Raw genomic sequence first — 19,580 nt, forward strand, 5'->3', positions numbered from 1 at the left:
CCATCGATTGACATCGGCAAGACTACATCCATGGACCGACCAGAATGTTCATCACCAAAGAAAGATGAATGGGAGGTTGCTTACATCAATACACGGATTGGAGACGTCTACAGCCCTCTCAACAACAATGTCGAATGGTTAAGCAAGAGGATCGATCTTCTACAGAAAGAGTTGGACACACTTCGCCAAAACGACCGAGCTAAGCATGCTACTTGTCCATCGATCGACAGGCCTGAACTAACATCGATCGACAGACAGCCACCACTAGCGAGACGAGCAGGCACTACAGCAGAAGTTGATGAACTTAAACATGAGCTGTACGAGGCTATGGATGCTATGGAAAGGAGACTCAACGGGACCTGTGATACCATTGACTACACTGTTAACGAACGGGTTAACAGCCTCTGCAGAACTACTCGCCATATGAAAGGCAATATACGTGCTCTGCAGTATCAAGGACAGTGTTCACAGTCGATCGACACAATGGATGCTGAGTCGACCGACAGACCCCTCAGCGAATTGACCGACGCGCATCTCGTAGCATCGATCAACACCGAGTCTTTAGCAGACCGAGATCAGTTTATTCTGGACAGGATCGATGCATTACAGAGTGCTCTGAAATTATTGTCCGTATATAACTACCAGACCATCGACAGGAAAGTTGACAAAATCGAATACATCAAGAATTCTGTGAAGAAACTTCAAGATACAGTCCTCCAGATAGATAAGAAGCAACTACAAGCGGATGATGCCACAAGAAGCTTCGTCGCCACATGGTTCAATAGTAGGAGACATAAGATTGATGATTGTTGTCCGGTAATCAGCAGTTTCTGCACCCCATGAGTCACTCACCTACCACAGCCAAGCTAAATGACTATAACCAAGCGCTGAGTGGGAGGCAACCCACTATTAGGTTTTTCTTTATTTTTATTTTATTTTATTTTTCTTTTTGCTTTTATTTTTCTTTTTCGAATTTATTTTGCAGTTTTTATTAGATCCAAGTAGAATGATAATTCCATCGACCGACATTCACCATTCATATCGCTCGACACCATACGACCATTACTAACGATCGACGTATACCACTACGAATCGATCGACATCTTGTCGATCAGGTCTATTCATTCTGACTTGTTATATTAATTATTTATGTCTTATTTTATTTACCTCACCATCGGGTGTTACACTGGGACAGTGTAATTTAAGTCTGGGGGGAGTTTACTAATATGTGTTTTTATTTTGGTTTTTATTAAAATGTTTTTCAAAATTATTTTTCGCATAAGTATTAAATAGGAACATTGATATGGATTTATATTTGACTGTCTGGCCACTCTTTAGCACCATTCTAGATTACTGATTGCAGATAGTACTAAAGATGCTAAAGTGGATAAACTTGATATCTATATTCACTAGCTAAGATTGTTTGAAGGAACCAAAGCTGACCTCCAACACTAATACTGACTTATTTGCTTGTCTTTGGGCTTGGATATCACTGGATCGGAATCCTCTTACAAGTCTGGAAGGTAAAAAGTCTGTGTGTTTCTGGTTCCCTTCCTTCTCTCTCTTCGGCATCTCGAGATCTAAGTTTATGTTGTAAAAGAATGAAATGATTCCTTGAGAAGCAGAGGGGTAGGAGTGATTCCTGCGACCCCAGTATTCTAAATCTAAAGGATGATCACACATTGTAGAAACGAGGGGTAGGAGTGATTCCTGCGACCCCATTATTCGCTACACTTTGTCAAAAATGTATGAGTTACAATGCAAATGTCAATGAGATGGACTAGATGACCTATGTGGCATCGAAACCTGTTGAAATTGAAACTAATAAGAGATTCAGTGAAGAGAGAAGAGGGGAGAAAGGGATCAGAGAAGACTACCTGTGTTCAGATACTTGTTTGAGTTGAATCCATGTGTTCTTTGATCGATACTCCCAAGGTAAAGCCTGCACTTTATTTTATGTTAAGAAATGAGGTTAGTAGAGGGGAATGTCAGATGAGAATTGCTAAGTTGTTGACAAGATGAGTTTGGTTGCTAAGCTAGGATAAGGCATGATGAACTTCTGTGATTAGGATGTTTAGACATGAATTGCAAACCCATAGAGTGATGACTTCAATATATTGAATCTTTGAGTTCCTGCTATTTCCAAACCTTTTCCAAAGACTACTATTTTTGCTTGAGGACAAGCAAAGGAGTAAGTCTGGGGGAGTTGATATACCATGGATTTTACCCGTTTTTAACCATGGTATACTAGTATTTTACTATATATTTAATCTGTTTTCTAGCTTGTTAGGTATGTTTTCAGGTTCAGGAGCATTTTGTGAGAAAGTGATGTTTTTGGAGTATTTTGGAGTACAAGAGATGATACACCCGAGTTGACCATTCAAAACTAAGTCGGAAGTCAACATTGCGATTATAATCGATCGATACTCATCCTGAGTTGTCGATCGATGTAGCCGAGAAGATCCGAGTACTAGAAGATTATAATCGATCGATACACATTCAGTGTTGTCGATCGATATCGAGGACGAAATGGTTTAGCCGACTACTTCACCAAGACTTCACCAAATTACGAGATTGCCCCTGACGAGTTTTTAACATAATGGAAATGCTTAAATACTTCTGCTAAGTATTTTTGACGGCAAGTTTTCAAACCTTTGAAGCTTGAAGCTTTTAACAATCCTCAAAGCAGAGAGTGTGAGAGAGAGACTAGAGTTTTATTTGTTTGAGAGAGATTGGAGAGATTTCTCATCTCCTTTTGTATTTCTACTTTATTCTATCTATGCAATTCTTTCATCTATCTATTGTTATGAATTATCTAGCTATGTCTGAGTAGTCTACTTGTTAGATCTAGGGTTTAAATAGGTTTGTGGGATTAGCCCCAAACTATAATTGCTAAGTTGTGATACTCATCAAATGGATTGTACCCTATGCTTGTTTTAGATTAGCTAACTAGAACATAGATCACTAGGATCTTAGATTATCTTGAATTATCCATTTGAGTGATGCCTGTTTCTCGTTGAGAAGAACGACAGTTCCTCCTTGAGACCTTGTGGTCATATTCGGTTCGCGCCTAGGCAGATCTAGAAGCCGTCGATCGATAACCCGACTGGTGAATCGATCGGTGCCGCGAAAGGTGTATCGCTCGATATCTCAAAAGGATATCGACCGACTCTTTTTCTGTGTCATCATGCGAAATGTGTGGCCAGAGATCTAGATATTTTAACCAGTGATTCATTCACATATGTTAAGCGGCTAAGATCTATAGTATCATGCAAGCAACTTGTTAAAGCATTTATAGAGATTATAATCTCCATTCCTGAAAAGAAACCCTATGTCTATCACTCTTTATCCCATTTAAACAACCCTTCATATTGTTAGTTAGAGCAACTGCCTTGCTCATTTTAGGAATTGTTATTTTCATTTCTATCATATAAACCAACCTTGCCTAGGATTGATTAGTAGATTTTATTTAATTGGTTCCCTAGCTCCTTGTGATTCGATCCCTAAGTACTAGAGCTGTACCTCTTATTTGAGAGAGTAAGCTCTGCTGGGTAATTTGAGCAATATCATTCATATTGGAGCTCACCACCGAGTCTCGCCAGGAACCGATGGAGCGTGGTGTTGGAGGATCGCAGGCAGCTCCCGCAACTCCCCTTCCTGACTTCCCGGACATACCAGACATCCCGATGCCGGAGGCAGACTTTCAGAGGACAGTCATGAGTGCTTTACGAGCCATCTGGGCTCGAGTCACGCGACCACCATGTGCGAGCAGGAGGAGTGTCAGAGCATCAGACCCAGGACCATCTCACCAGTACCAGCAGGAGGAGGACGAGGAGGCCACCGACTAGCCTTCTTACCTCTTCTCTTTATCTTTCAGACTTTTTATTTTTATTTTTTATGTTTATGTTTCGTACTTGCAGGGTTTATGTTTCTAAACTTATCTATGTTTTATGCTTTTGCACTATTTCGTATGTTTAATTTCCTTTGTGTTTGGACTGACAACAGAGCTAACTTGAGAGTCAAGCTAGACGAGTGAGTGAGTCCCGTGCTAACACATTACCACACAATCTGTCTGATACTGTCGATCGATATCGTCTATGGTACATCGATCGACAGGAAAGACAGAGAGGTACGACACCTTGCTTCATTATCTCCACTTCTATATTTCCCTCTTATTATTACACCGAGACGGTGTAATTTAAGTCTGGGGGAGAGTGTTACTAACATTTATCAATTATCATCTATTTCTATCATATAAACCAACCTATTTTCATTTCTATTTTTCAAAAATTAAAAACCAAAAATATATAAACATTTATTAATGATTTTCTAAACCACTCTTTGGCGTTACTCTAGACTTATTTACCACAGATTGCACTAGAGATACCAAAGTTGATCAACCTGTCAGTTACCCACACTTTCCCATATTGTTTAAAGGAACCGAAGCTAGCCTCTAACCTAATACTGACTTGTTTAGCTTGTCTTGGGGCTTGGTATACATCAGATCGGAATCCTCCTTCAAGACTGAAAAGGTACAAGTCAATGCAATTCTGGTTTCCTTTCTTCTCTCTTCGGCATCTCAAAGATCTAAGTTTATAAAGAAAAGATTGATATGATTTCTTGAGAGGCAGAGGGGTAGGAGTGTCTCCTGCGACCCCATTATTCTAAATCTCAAGAATGATCACACATTGTGGAAACGAGGGGTAGGAGTGATTCCTGCGACCCCATTATTCGCTACACTTTGCCAAAAATGTATGAGTTACAATGCAAATGTCAATAAGATGGACTAGATGCCTATGTGGCATCGAAACCTGTTGAAGTTGAAACTAATAGAGATTCAGAGAAGAGAGATGAGAGGAGAAAAGAATTAGAAAAGACTACCTGCTCAGGAAACTTATTTGAGTTGAATCCATGTGTCTTTTGATCGATACCCCCAAGGTAAAGCATGCACTTTTATTTTATGCTAAGAAATGAGGTTAGTAAAGGAGAATTTTAGACAAGATCTGCTAAGTTGTTGGATAGATGAATTTGGTTGCTAGACTAGGATAAGGTATAAATGTGCATTTGTGGTTGTGACCGTTTAGATTCTTATGACCAGGAAGTGAGGATTTTTAAATTTTCAAAAGTAAGAATCATGTTGTTTCCAAACCTCCTTCGGAAAGACTACTGATTGTTTTGCTTGAGGACAAGCAAAAGAGTAAGTCTGGGGGAGTTGATATACCATGAATTTCACCCGTTTTTAGCCATGGTATATGAGAGTTTTCAATCATATTTACTACGTTTTCAAAGTATTTTAGAGTATTTTCAGGCACAGGTACTTAATTGAAGAAAACAATACTTTTGAGGCATTTTTAGAGTATTCTCACGAATGAAGAATCAACCGATAGGAAACATGCGAGATCAGACGATTAGAGTCAATTACAATCGATCGACAAAAATCAAAGAGTGTCGATCGACATTAAGCCATTCGATGGATCACGATTAAGAAGATTTTCAAGTATCACAAGTGTGCTATTTTTACACAATTAGTCCCTGGCCGCCTGTTAGGCTTTATATACTAGGGTTTTGTATCATTTTAGAAGCAGACTTGCCTAGAGATCTATTGGAGAAGAGAAGCAATTTGGCTACCTTAGGAGAAGAGTTAGAGTTGGAGAGATAGATCTGAGACTGCAAAACAGAGAAGATCTTGAACTCCCTTTTTATCTTACTCATTACTCTTTGTGTTCCTTATTTCATATTAAGTTTTATTCAAACCATCATGATCTTGTCTCTCATGAATATGTCTGAGTAAACCTAATTGTTAGATTTAGGTTTCTCATAAGGGTGAATCATGTGATGAGATTGTGATATTTATTAGGGTTGTTAAATTAGTTCTTTCACTTGGTTATTCTTAATACTATATTTAGGATTGATCACCCTTAAATCTAGATCTTAGGATTGAAGAGATAACCAACTGTATACTCTCAATACCCTTAAGCAAACTATAGTGATCTAACTGACTAGACTCATGCGAAAGGTGGTCTAGATCATTAGAGAACGTGTTCAACCAAATCGATAATGCTTGCTAGAATTACCATCGATCGACACAACCACCGTTGTAGCGATCGATTGTATAAAAGGTGTATCGATCGATTAGGCGAAAGTCGTATCGATCGACTCTTTTCCGAGATCAACAAACGACAGTTGAGATCCGGGATCTAGTAAAGGAGACCCTACTGGTCGTACCAATTGATTGAGTTCAAAGGACTAAAGCCCTATTGTCACTTTCAAACTGCATAAATTCATACCTGAGAAATACCTGAATCTAGCTATCCTCCCCATTTAGAAACAACCTTCACTTCAGTTACTGAACAACTCCCTTGTTCACATTAATATTTACTGCTTTAAAACATATAAAACCTTAAGTCTATCTTAATTTCTATTTAATTAAGCCTTCAAGTAATCCTAGAGTCCTTGTGGATTCGATCCCTAAGTACTGCATTTGAACCTATTATTTGAGAGAGTAATTCACTTTTTAGGGTAATTTGAGTGATATCATATCGATCGACACCAAATGGACAGACATGAACATGTCATGGAACGCCAGGCAACAAAAGAAGTGATTCAGATTGGAATGATGTCGAAAGCTAAGAAACTCTATGTTCCCAAACACCTGAGGAGAGAAGCTAACAAAGCTGAACTTGATGGATTTCACAAGAGGGTGAAGAGAGTTCCTAAGGGTATGACTTTTGAGGAAGCCTATTATAAGTACAGACTTGGTAATTTATTCAGAGAGAGCAGAGAGACAGAAAAGGACATGGAGATATTATTCAACAAGGTCTGCCGTAAGCCTAAAAAGACTCTAAAGAAGGAACAAGATCCTGGAAAGTTTCTGATTCCATGCTCTATAAATAACCACGATTTACCAAACGCCATCTGCGATACTGGATCTGCAGTGAGCATCATGGCTATAGACACTGCTGAAGTATTAGGATTAAAGACGGAACCTTCAAAAGATAGTTTTGCTTTCGTTGATAACTCCAAAGCAAACTCAACAGGCATGATCAGGAATGTTAAAGTGGAGATAGGAGAATGCACTATTCCTATGGATTTTCATGTCGTGGAGCTCAAATCAGGCATGACATCTTCCCTTCTTCTTGGAAGAGCCTTCATGGCTACAGTGGGAGCAATTTGTGATCTTAAGAAGAATAGGATGTGCCTAACTAATGTTGATGAAAATGTCTTCTATGATCCTGTGGAGAAGAAGAAAGTGAAGATTTGATTTCATACATAGAGATGTTTGAAGATCCAGCACCTCTAACATATGCAGATCGCAAGTTTGCAAAATCAGGATCAACATCGATCGACATTAAACTTTCAAGATCGGTCGACAATGAGCCTCACGAATCGACCGACACAGAGCCTTTAGAATCGGTCGACAGCATCCAAATCTCAGAATAGAACGAGACTGAAAAGTCTAAGTCTGGGGGAAGACCTAGAAAGAGGAAGAAGAAAATAAAAAGGAATATCGATGCATATTCTCTATCACTGGTCCCTTCTCAGTGTCAGGAGGAAAGTCTTGAGTGTAGAGTGCGCCGCAGAGGAGGTCCAGCTTCTTTTGCTAAGGTTAGAGTGCTATCTGATCCAAAACTGAGAGACAAAGGGGAAGCGTCTGCAAGAGCTTTCATCAACTGCATCAACCAAATGAGGAAGAGAGACACAAAAACTTGTTTTGGAGAAAGTTCACATCCTCATCCAGATTAAATCAGACCTCCAAAAGTCAAGCTAATGACTAAAAATAAGCGCTGAGTGGGAGGCAACCCACTGTTAGGTTTGTTTTAAATTTGATTTTATTTTCATATACTACTGATTTTTGTTTTTAATTATTGCAGGTAAAAAAAAAAAGATGAACAGTACGCTCGACATTGTAGCAACAGTGCCGAGCGACACTGTAGCAAGGACATCGATCGATACTGTAGCAAGCAAATCGATCAACACTGTAGCAGAGTTACTGTAGCAGAATCACTGTAGCAACGCTACTGTAGCAGAGTCACTGTTCATCCGAAAAAAAAAAAAAATAATAATTTGGTTTTACATTTATCTATTACTGTTTGTTTTAGTGTTTTATATATTAGGTAATCAAAAGGAAGGATCCAAGGAAGAAACTTGATCTACCAACATCGACCTATGACTGTGCAGCATCGGTCGACAGAGCATTAATAGCATCGATCGATCGCCACTTAATTGTGTTGATCGATAGAGCATCAAGAGTATCGATCGCCACTTAACTGTGTTGGTCAATATTCACATCAAAGTTAGGTATACTATTTTTCCTTGTTAGTTATTGTCCTTATGATTTATTCTTCGACCAATCTTAGACTGTATAACACTGGTAACAGTGTTGTTTAATTCTAGTGGAGGTCGCACTAATATTATAATTTAGATTAGCTATTTAGAATAAGGACCCGATTAAACGATTGCCATAATATCGACCGACGAGAAGAAATCGATATCGATCGCCATAACCAAATCTGCCACGAACGATGTCAACACATTTACATCGATCTACATCTATTCCGGTCAGGTATTTCGTTCTAACTTGTTAAATTGAGTACTTATGGTTTATTTCTCACCAATCTCTGACTTGATCACACCATTATAGTGTTATTTAAGTCTGGGGAGGTTCTACTAATATTGTGTTTTAGTTAGTGAAAAAAAAATAAAAAAGGGATCCAGGTAAACGATTGCTCAGCAAATCGACTGATGAGATCATATCGATATCGTTCGACAACTCTTCATCTTCAACGATCGATTGATACTTCATTGTGTCGATCAACACCGACATTAGCGAGCTGATATATCGTTCTTACTTGTTAATTATGTACTTATGTTTTATGATTTTCACCCTACCACCGGCTGCTTTACACTGGGGACAGTGTAATTTAAATTTGGGGGAATTACTAATGATTGTCTACTTTATGAGTCTTATCTTAAATATTTTCAAAAAAAAAGTTTTTATTGAGTCAAGAAAGGGATGATGATCTATTTCGATTTACTATTTGTCATCTAACCACTCTTTAGACCAGTCTTAGATTTACTGAAATTGTTTGAAGGAACCAAAGCTGACCTCCAACCTAATACTAACTTGATTTGCTTGTCTTGGGGCTTGGTATACAAGGGATCGGAATCCTCCTGCAAGTCTGGAAGGTAAAAAGTCTGTGTGTTTCTGGTTCCCTTCCTTCTCTCTCTTCGGCATCTCAAAAATCTAAGGTTATGTTATAAAAGATTGAAATGATTTCTTGAGAGGCAGAGGGGTAGGAGTGTCTCCTGCGACTCCAGTATTCTAAATCTCAAGGATGATCACACATTGTGGAAACGAGGGATAGGTAAATTACCAGAGACCCCATTATTCGCTACACTTTGTCAAAAATGTATGAGTTACAAATGGAAATGTCAATGAGATGGACCAGATGACCTGTGTTGGCATCGAAACCTGTTGAAATTGAAACTAATAAGAGATTCAGAGAAGAGAGATGAGGGGAGAAAGGGATCAGAGAAGACTACATGTGTGTTCAGAAACTTGTTTGAGTTGAATCCATGTGTCCTTTGATCAATACTTCCAAGGTAAAGCCTACACTTTTATTTTTATGCAAGAAATGAGGTTAGTAGAGGGGATTGTCAGACAGGATCTGTTAGGTTGTGGAACTAGTGGAATTTGGTTGCTATACTAGGATATTGTATAATGTGCTTCTAAAGTTAGGATGTTTAATGATTTGGTTTGCACTACTAGAGAGATGATGAACTGAGTTTTTAAAATCCTTCGAGTCCCTGCTGTTTTCAAACCTCTTTCAGAGAGACTAATTGTTGGTTTTGCTTGAGGACAAGCAAAAGGATAAGTCTGGGGGAGTTGATATACCATGGATTTTACCCATTTTTACCCATGTTATATAAGTGTTATAGATACTATTTACTATGTATTGGAGTCTTTTTAGAGTATTTACATGTTCAGAGACGATTTGGAGAAATATGGTGATTTTGGTGTCTTTTGGAGTCTTTCGCAGTGCAGAACTGCACAGACGCTTCAGATATTTAGCTCTCGATGGAGACCTTTACACCGTTGGATTTAGACCATCTTTTGACACAAGATAGAGCTTTGAGTTAGCTTTCCAATGCCACCGGTCTGAGGTCAATCCACATCCTGTAGCAGAAGGTATGTCCGTTTTACTGAAGAGTTGTCAGTCTGCCTCGCGAGAGGAAGTTGTCGAGAAGAGGATTGTATGTCGATCGACACAGAAAACTGCATATCGATCGACAGAGACATCAGAATGTGGGCTGAGTATATTTCATGACTGACTGAAGCCCAGGAGTCACCACAAAGTTACCAAAATACCCTTGACGACCAGAAACCCTATTTATGTTATTTCTAAGCCACTGTTGACGGCTACGCTTTCTACGCTTTTTTTTGATTCATTGTTCTTAGTTTAGGAGAGAAGGGAGGAACTCCTTCAGAGTCCTCTTGGAACTCCTTTGGTTTTTATATCCATTATATTGCAATTTCATCTACTCATCTATGATTTCTGTGACAACTATCATGTCTGAGTAGATCCACCTGTTAGGTTTAGGGTTCAGATAGGTTACGAGGGATTAGCCCCAAATATAGAATTGCTAAGTTGTGGTATTAATCATTGAGACTGTTCTTAATGCTTGTTCTTGAGTAATTAACCTGAACTTGATCATAGAATCATTAGGCACAAGCGAGAGCTTGGTCTCTTATCTGACTTGTCTTCTCTGATCTAGGATTGCTAGATAACAGCGAGAGCTGGTTTAGAAACCCTAGCGAACATTTATTCAACCCGCGCATTAAGCCTACTAGAAGCGCGTCGAACGATATCCCGACAGGTGTATCGATCGATACTCCTATAGAGTCATCGATCGACACTTTCTAATTGATCATCCCGACAGGTGAGATCATTGGATCTAGTAATAGATAACCTATACAACGAGAGTTGATATGTTATTCTTATAGTTGAGTTCTATAATATCATATTTTAGTATCTATATCATTATAATCCCAACCTGAATAGAAACCCTAGATCTAGCTACCATCATTCCATCAAATAACTCTTGGTTGCATAAGAGCAACTGCCTTGTTCACTTTGCTTTCATTACATTCATATTTACTACTTTATAACTGTTTGCCTAGTTAAATCTTAATATCTATAGTTTAGTGAGCGCCCTAGCTCTTTGTGGATTCGATCCCTAAGTACTGCAATCGAACCTCTTATTTGAGAGAGTAAGATCACTTGTTAGGGTAATTTGAGTGATATCAAGTACCCGAACCTTCCATGGTTTGCTGAGATTGCCAACTTCTTGGCAGCTGAGAAAGAGCCTTTGAGGTTCACTGGGAATGAGAAGAGGAAATTTCTAAAGGAAGCGAGGCACTACTTCTGGGATGATCCGTATCTATATCGGCAGGGCAAGGATGGGATCTTCAGGAGGTGTGTTCCAGAGGCTGATATTCCAGGGATCCTTCACCACTGTCATGGTTCCTCTTATGCTGGTCACTTTGCCACTTTCAAGACAGTTTCCAAGATCCTCCAAGCCGGTTTCTGGTGGCCTACTATGTTCAGAGATGCTCACGCTTTCATATCACGATGCAATTCATGCCAAAGGATGGGGAGTATAAGCAAGAGAAACGAGATGCCTCAGAACTACATCTTGGAAGTTGAAGTGTTCGACTGCTGAGGGATCGATTTCATGGGACCATTCCCAGTCTCTCACAAGAACGAGTACATCTTAGTTGCTGTGGACTATGTCTCCAAGTGGGTAGAAGCGATTGCTAGTCCAACCAATGATGCGCGAGTTGTAACCAAGATGTTCACCTCCATCATCTTTCCATGATTTGGAGTGCCTAGAGTGGTTATAAGCGATGGTGGTCACTTCATCAATAAGTTGTTCCAAGGATTGTTGAGCAAGAATGGTGTGAAGCACAAGGTTGCAACCGCCTATCATCCCCAAACAAGTGGTCAAGTGGAAGTTTCCAACAGAGAGATCAAGAGCATCCTGCAGAAGACTGTCAACACCACCCGCAAGGACTGGTCCCTTAAGCTTGACGATGCTCTCTGGACATACAGAACAGCCTACAAGACCCCTTTAGGGACCACTCTCTATCATCTGGTCTATGGCAAGGCGTGCCACCTACCTGTTGAGCTAGAGTACAAGGCTGCTTGGGCTGTCAAACTACTCAACTTCGACATCAAACCCGCCAAGGAGAGGCGAACCATTCAGATCCACGAGTTGGAGGAGATCAGGCATCTGGCCTATGAGAGCTCTAAGATCTACAAGGAAAAGACCAAGGTGTTCCATGACAAACGGATCATCAGCAGAAGCTTTGCTCCAAACGATCAGATCTTACTCTTCAACACCAGGGTTAAGCTGTTCCCTGGAAAGCTTAAGTCCAGATGGTCTGGACCTTTCACCATCAAGGAGGTTTGCCCCTATGGAGCTGTAGTCCCGAGACTGTTCTCTCTCAAGCAGAACAAGCAGACGGAGTGATCCGGAGGTTGTTCCCGACGAATATGGAAACTCCTATTCGGGAATTAAAGCCATGTTGCCCTAATCTTTTTTCTTCTGATTGGCGCCTCCATATAAAACGCCATCTATCATTTTATTATTTTCTTACGCTAGTTTTTGCAAGACAAGTTTCATACTTTTGGATTCAAGCTTTTTGTAAGGGCGACGGCTCACCTCTTCATTCGAAGAACAACCTGAACCCTAGTTTTATTCTTCTTAATCTGATCATGAGTATTTCAGTTTCATCTGTTGTTCTTTACTGCATCATGATTGAGTAGTTGACTGTTGATCTAGGGTGATAGAGTGCATTCGCGACTGAGCATAGATAGGTTATCATTTAGTAAATCTTCATTCATTCATTGTTTCATGCCTGCGTTAAACTGATCATCTAGCGTTTGATCCCAAATAAATTTGTGCATCAAAAGTGTAATGGGTTGCTAGACCTTGTATGAATGAGCACTGCATCCTTAGCCACACAAAAGTAGATGTTAAGGTGCATTGTGAACAAATCGGAGTCAATCATTAAGGTTCACCATCAGATCTCAGACCAAGCGACATCTTAGGAGCTGGGTCTGATCGGTGAAAGGATCAACTACACGACAGTGTGTTGCTCTAGCCTGTTCTCCGAGTTCTAGATAGAACTGCATCGAACCTGAATAGTTGCTCGGTCGTGATTGAGATCACTCGCATTCATCCTAGATTAACTCCTTTTATCTTGAATTCATCACTTGTGCTTTTTACTTGTTCTCTACGTCACTTTATAACCAAATTCATATCTTCATCTTAGCTTGATTTCGGAACTTATAGAACTAGAGTGTAGACTGGTCCTCTGGATTTGAATCTCAAGTACTACAATTGCAACTGTTAACTTGGCAGTAGCAAGGATTCATTTTTAGTGTATCAGGAAGCTACGCCCCCAGTATCGTTCGACACAGTACCTGTACCATCGATCGACATCGGCAACACTACATCCAAGGACCGACCAGAATGTTCATCACCTAAGAAAGATGAATGGGAGATTGCCTACATCAATACACGGATTGGAGACGTCTACAGCCCTCTCAACAACAATGTCGAATGGTTAAGCAAGAGGATCGATCTTCTACAGAAAGCGCTAGCATCAATTCGCAAGAAAGATCAGGCTCAGAAAGCTACTTTTCCATCGATCGACACACAGTCTTCACCGTCGATCGACACAAGGTTCGCAGCACTGGAAGATAAGATGAAAGCATATGAGAAGAAGCATGACAATTTCAGTTCACCTATCCTGCGATACCAGGATACACTGTCACAGCAGCGGAACGAGCTACAACAAGACATGAGCATAGTTCAAGATCATCTTGGTCTTCGTGAAAGAAACGCGACATCGATCGACAGGCCTAGACCGATATCGATCGACATCGAGTCACCACCAGCGAAGAGAGCATGCACTACAACAGAAGTAGATGAGATCAGACATGAGCTGTACGAAGCTATGAATTTTATGGAGGAGAGACTCAACGAACGAAGTGATGACATTGACGACACTCTCAACGAAAGAGTGACCAACCTTTGCAGAGCTACTGGTCTAATGAAGAATGAGATACGCAGTATACAGATAATTCTTGAGTACCAAGGCCAACGCTCAGAATCGATCGACACAGTTGATACTGAGTCGACCGACAGAACTCTCAGCGAAACGACCGACGCACAGGTTGTAGCATCGATCAACACAGAATCCTTGGCAGATCAAGATCAGCAGATTCAAGACCAGCACGACAAAGAACAACATGAAGAACTACCTGAGCATTCAAGATTTGATTTTTATCAGCATCAGTTTGACATGGAAGATTTGGACAGAAGGTTGCAAGTCATCAAAGCAGATTTAGCAAAGATATATCATAGATGGACAAGATCAGATGATGCCACAAGAAGCTTCACTGCTGCTGAGTCCAAAGATGAGGGAAATGTTTACCCACCAGCAAACAACAACCCCCACTGCACCCCCTGAGTCACACACCTACCAAAGTCAAGCTAAATGACTATAACAAAGAGCTGAGTGGGAGGCAACCCACTATTAGATTTTCTTTTATTTTCTTTTTAAGTTATTTTTCATTTTTGCTTTTATTTTTTTGGATTTATTTTGCAGTTTTTATAAGATCCGAGTAGAATGATGATTCCGTCGAACGACACGTACCATTCATATCGCTCGACACCACACGACCATTACTAACGATCGACGTACACCCCTACGAATCGATCGACATCTTGTCGATCAGGTTTAATCGTTCTATCTTGTTATATTTATTTATTATGATTTATTTTATTTACCTCACTCCGGCTGTGTTACACTGGGACAGTGTAATTTAAGTCTGGGGGGGGGGAAGTTTACTAACATGTGTTTTATTTTGGTTTTTATTTAAAATGTTTTTCAAAATTATTTTTCACATAAGTATTAAATAGGAACATTGATATAGATTTATATTTGATTGTCTCACAATTCTTTAGCACCATTCTAGATTACTGATTGCAGATAGTACTAAAGATGCTAAAGTGGATCAACCTGTCATCTATATACACTAGCTGAGATTGTTTGAAGGAACTAAAGCTGACCTCCAACACTAATACTGACTTATTTGCTTGTCTTGGGGCTTGGAAATCACTGGATCGGAATCCTCTTACAAGTCTGGAAGGTCAAAAGTCTGTGTGCTTCTGGTTCCCTTCCTTCTCTCTCTTCGGCGTCTTAAGATCTAAGTTTATGTTATAAAAGATTGAAATGATTTCTTGAGAGGCAGAGGGGTAGGAGTGTCTCCTGCGACCCCAGTATTCTAAATCTCAAGGATGATCACACATTGTGGAAACGAGGGATAGGTAAGTTACCAAAGACCCCATTATTCGCTACACTTTGTCAAAAATGTATGAGTTACAATGCAATTGTCAATGAGATAGACTAGATGACCTTTGTGGCATCGAAACCTGTTGAAATTGAAACTAATAAGAGATTCAGAGAAAAGAGATGAGGGGAGAAAGGGATCAGAGAAGACTACATGTGTGTTCAGATACTTGTTTGAGTTGAATCCATGTGTCCTTTGATCGATACTCCCAAAGTAAAGCCTGTACTTAAATAAAATGTTAAGAAATGAGGTTAGTAGAGGGGAATGTCAGATGAGATTTGCTAAGTTGTTGACTAGATGAGTTTGGTTGCTAAGCTAGGATAAGGCATAATGAACTTCTGTGATTAGGATGTTTAGATATGAATTGCAAACCCATAGAGTGATGACTTCAATATTTTGAATCTTTGAGTTCCTACTGTTTTCAAACCTTTTCCAAAGACTACTGTTTTTGCTTGAGGACAAGCAAAGGAGTAAGTCTGTGGGAGTTGATATACCATGGATTTTACCTATTTTTAATCATGGTATACTAGTGTTTTATTATATATTTAATCTGTTTTCTAGTCTGTTAGGTATGTTTTCAGGTTCAGGAGCGTTTTGTGATAAAGTGATGTTTTGGAGCATTTTAGAGTGCAAGAGATGATACACCCGAGTTGACCATTCAAGACCAAGTCGGAAGTCAACATTGCGATAAGAATCGATCGATACTCATCCAGAGTTGTCGATCGATGTAGCTGAGAAGATCCGCGTACTAGAAGATTATAATCGATCGATACACATCCAGTGTTGTCGATCGATATCGAGGACGAAATGGTTTAGCCGACTACTTCACCAAGACTTCACCAAATTACGAGATTGCCCCTGACGAGTTTTAACCTAATGGAAATGCTTAAATATTCCTGCTAAGTATTTTTTACGGCAAGTTTTGAAGAACCTTTGAGAGTCTAAGCAGAGAGTGTGAGAGAGAGACTAGAGTTTTATTTGTTTTGAGAGATTGGAGAGATTTCTCATCTCCTTTTGTATTTCTACTTTATTCTATCTATGCAATTCTTTCATCTATCCATTGTCATGAATTGCTTAGCTAAGTCTGAGTAGTCTACTTGTTAGATCTAGGGTTTAAATAGGTTGGTGGGATTAGCCCCAAACTATAATTGCTAAGTTATGATATTCATCAAATAGATTGCACCCTAAGCTTGTTCTTGAGTAGCTAACTAGAATATAGATCACTAGGATCTTTGATTATCTTGAATTATCCATTTGAACTAGTTTGTCTCCTATTGAGAAGAGCGAGAGCCCTCCTTGAGACCTAGTGTTCACTATCGGCTCGCGCCTAGGCATATCTAGAATCCCACGATCGATATCCCGACAGGTGAATCGATCGCTGAGCGAAAGGTGTATCGATCGATATCTCTAAAGGATGTCGATCGTCTATTTTTCTGTGTCAACATACGACAGTTGAGGCCAGAGATCTAGATTATTTAATCAGTGAGACATCACTGAGAGTTAAGCGACTGAGTTCTATAGTATCATGCAAGCAACTTGTTAAAGCATTTATAGAAATTATAATCTCCATTCCTGAATAGAAACCCTAAGTCTAGCACTCTTTATCACATTTAAACAATCCATCTTATTGTTACTTAGAGCAACTACCTTACTCATTTTAGAAATTGCTATTTTTATTTCCATCATTAAAACCAACTTCACCTAGGATTGATTAGTAGATTATATTTAATTGGTTCCCTAGCTCCTCGTGATTTGATCCCTAAGTACTACAGCTGTACCTCTTATTTGAGAGAGTAAGCTGTACAGGGTAATTTGAGCACTATCATTAAAAGATAATCGGTGAACTAAAAAAATGTTTACATTTTTATATTTTTCAAAAACAAAAGGTTTACGTTGAGGACAGAGGGAGAGAGAGAGAGAGAGAGAGAGAGAGAGAGAGAGAGAGAGAGAGAGAGAGAGAGAGAGAGGAGAGAGAGAGAGAGAGAGAGAGAGAGAGTGAAAGATAACTACGATCCACTTATGCACTTATAATAATATCGTAACATGTAGTATATGAATTAGACATAATGATACATAGAGATTGAGAAAGAATTATAATCTACTTATATATTTATACTAATAGCTAGACGGGTAATATATGAACCATATGAATGCCCGCACACGATATGATCGTAATTACCTTTTTATCTTTTTCAAAAAATTAAAAGTTTTATGATGAGAGAGAGGGAGAGAGAATTATATGTGGAGAAACCTAAATGAGTAAGATACAAAGATACAACGAGAGTGAAATATAATTACGATCCACTTATGCACTAATAATAATAGCTATACATGCATTATATAAATCATATCGATGCCCGCACATGCGTGATTTATTTATTTCATATTTCAAAGTATATGATAATAATTTAAACATCAAAGTAGATTGAATTAATTAATGTCTAAAAGGCTTATTGTTTTGAACCACAAAGACTAAATGAAGAACAAATTTAGTTTTAATAATACATTAAACATATGAATTGTATTTGAATAATACATATTTATATGAATAATACATAAAACATATGAAGAACAAATTTAGTTTTAATAATACATAAAACATTTGATTAGATATTAATAATGTTTCTGTCTAGGCCAGTGTTCTCTCATGGTCAGCTATACGTTGCACTTTCAAGAGTTAAGTCGAGATCTTGATTAAAAATCCTAATAACTGGTAAAGAAAGGAAGTCGGAGACAAAAACATTGAATGTTGTCTACAAACAAGTTTTTCAAAATATTCTGTAGGCAGGATACGTAATTGTTATCTACTTTTTCCAATATATTTTTAAAAATATATAAATTGTTACAATTATTTATTTTTTGTATTTTCTAGATGGGTGGTGATGAGTATGAAGATCGATACTATTTCATTGCCAAACAGTTTTCTGAATATTTCGATCATGTTATGTCAATTTATATTGTTTTTTGTTTAATAAAATTTACAAATTTCTAAATCTTTCAAATTATGTTAACCTGTCCAATTTCTTACAAAATGAAATTGATTTTTTTTCAGGTCTCTCATTGAAGTTGTTTTCTTTATCGAGAATTGTACTTCATACTTTATAGAATTTATGGATAATATTTTCAATTTTATTAGATTTTATTTTAATATGTCTACATAAATTTTACGAGTCAAATTTATGCATAAAATAATTTTCACCTAAAATAAATAATAACAACATATATACCATCCAATTCTAATTAGTGATAATGTAAAATATGTTACTTCTCTAACTATACACTATTAATTCCAGATTTGGAAAAAAAAATATCTTCTTAAACACATAAATTATTTTCGAACGTTGCAATTATACATACATATAATAACTATCTTTTGATACCGAAGTTACTTTGTTCCATCTAGTCCTTTTAAAATATTGACTACCATCATTTTTACTGTGCCTGATGCTTTATCTCAAAGACGGTGGTCTTATGATATAAAATCTGTTACTTCTAAACCTGAGCACTATTTTGTCCGTAATTTAAAACTGCACAATGTGCGGGCCGGTCACCTAGTAAGAAACATTAACTTTATTGGTGTGAAGACACGTTGCAGAAAAATCTCTCAAACCTTCTCAGACGTTTCTGGGGGAAGTACAATCGTTACTCTCCATCTATCCTACTTTTACCTCCCTCTCTCCTCTTTTATCCAATTAATTTATTAAACCAATGTTGAGATACTCTTATACATACCCCCACTAATGCTGCTCTTAATTACCATTTTAGATCGATTAATCTTAGATAAACTAAACTTTGATCCGCACAATCGCGTACGTATTTTTTACATTTGCAACTAAATAGTTTCTTGTATAAAAGATGGTATGTATTTTGATTTTAACTCATATTAAATAATTTTCTAATATGATATTTTTAAACACAATAATTTTATATTTTATTTTAAATAATTGTATTTTTTTGGGAGGATTGACTAAATATGACTCAAAACTTGATTTTAAATGAAAAAATATACTCAAACTTGAGTCAAATGCAAAATTAAACTAAAAACCTTGTAAAATTACAGTCAATCCCTTGTGACCAAACAAAAAACCAGAACTAATTTTTACGAATATAGCCACGGAAAGTCTTCTGAGATACTGTAAGTCATCTAAAAAACGT

The 19,580-nt window shown here is 38.2% G+C and overlaps 1 protein-coding gene across 1 annotated transcript; it reads left to right on the top strand.

Annotated features, from left to right (window-relative positions):
- The first annotated feature begins 6,553 nt into the window (after window positions 1-6,553).
- Window positions 6,554-7,261, top strand: LOC130499042 (uncharacterized). Its single transcript, XM_056992934.1, has one exon. It carries the CDS (start codon window positions 6,554-6,556, stop codon window positions 7,259-7,261), a length of 708 nt encoding a protein of 235 aa, XP_056848914.1.
- The last annotated feature ends 12,319 nt before the right edge of the window (window positions 7,262-19,580 follow it).

This window comes from Raphanus sativus, chromosome 8, assembly GCF_000801105.2.
Source record: "Raphanus sativus cultivar WK10039 chromosome 8, ASM80110v3, whole genome shotgun sequence".
In the NCBI taxonomy this organism is placed as follows: Eukaryota; Viridiplantae; Streptophyta; class Magnoliopsida; order Brassicales; family Brassicaceae; genus Raphanus; species Raphanus sativus.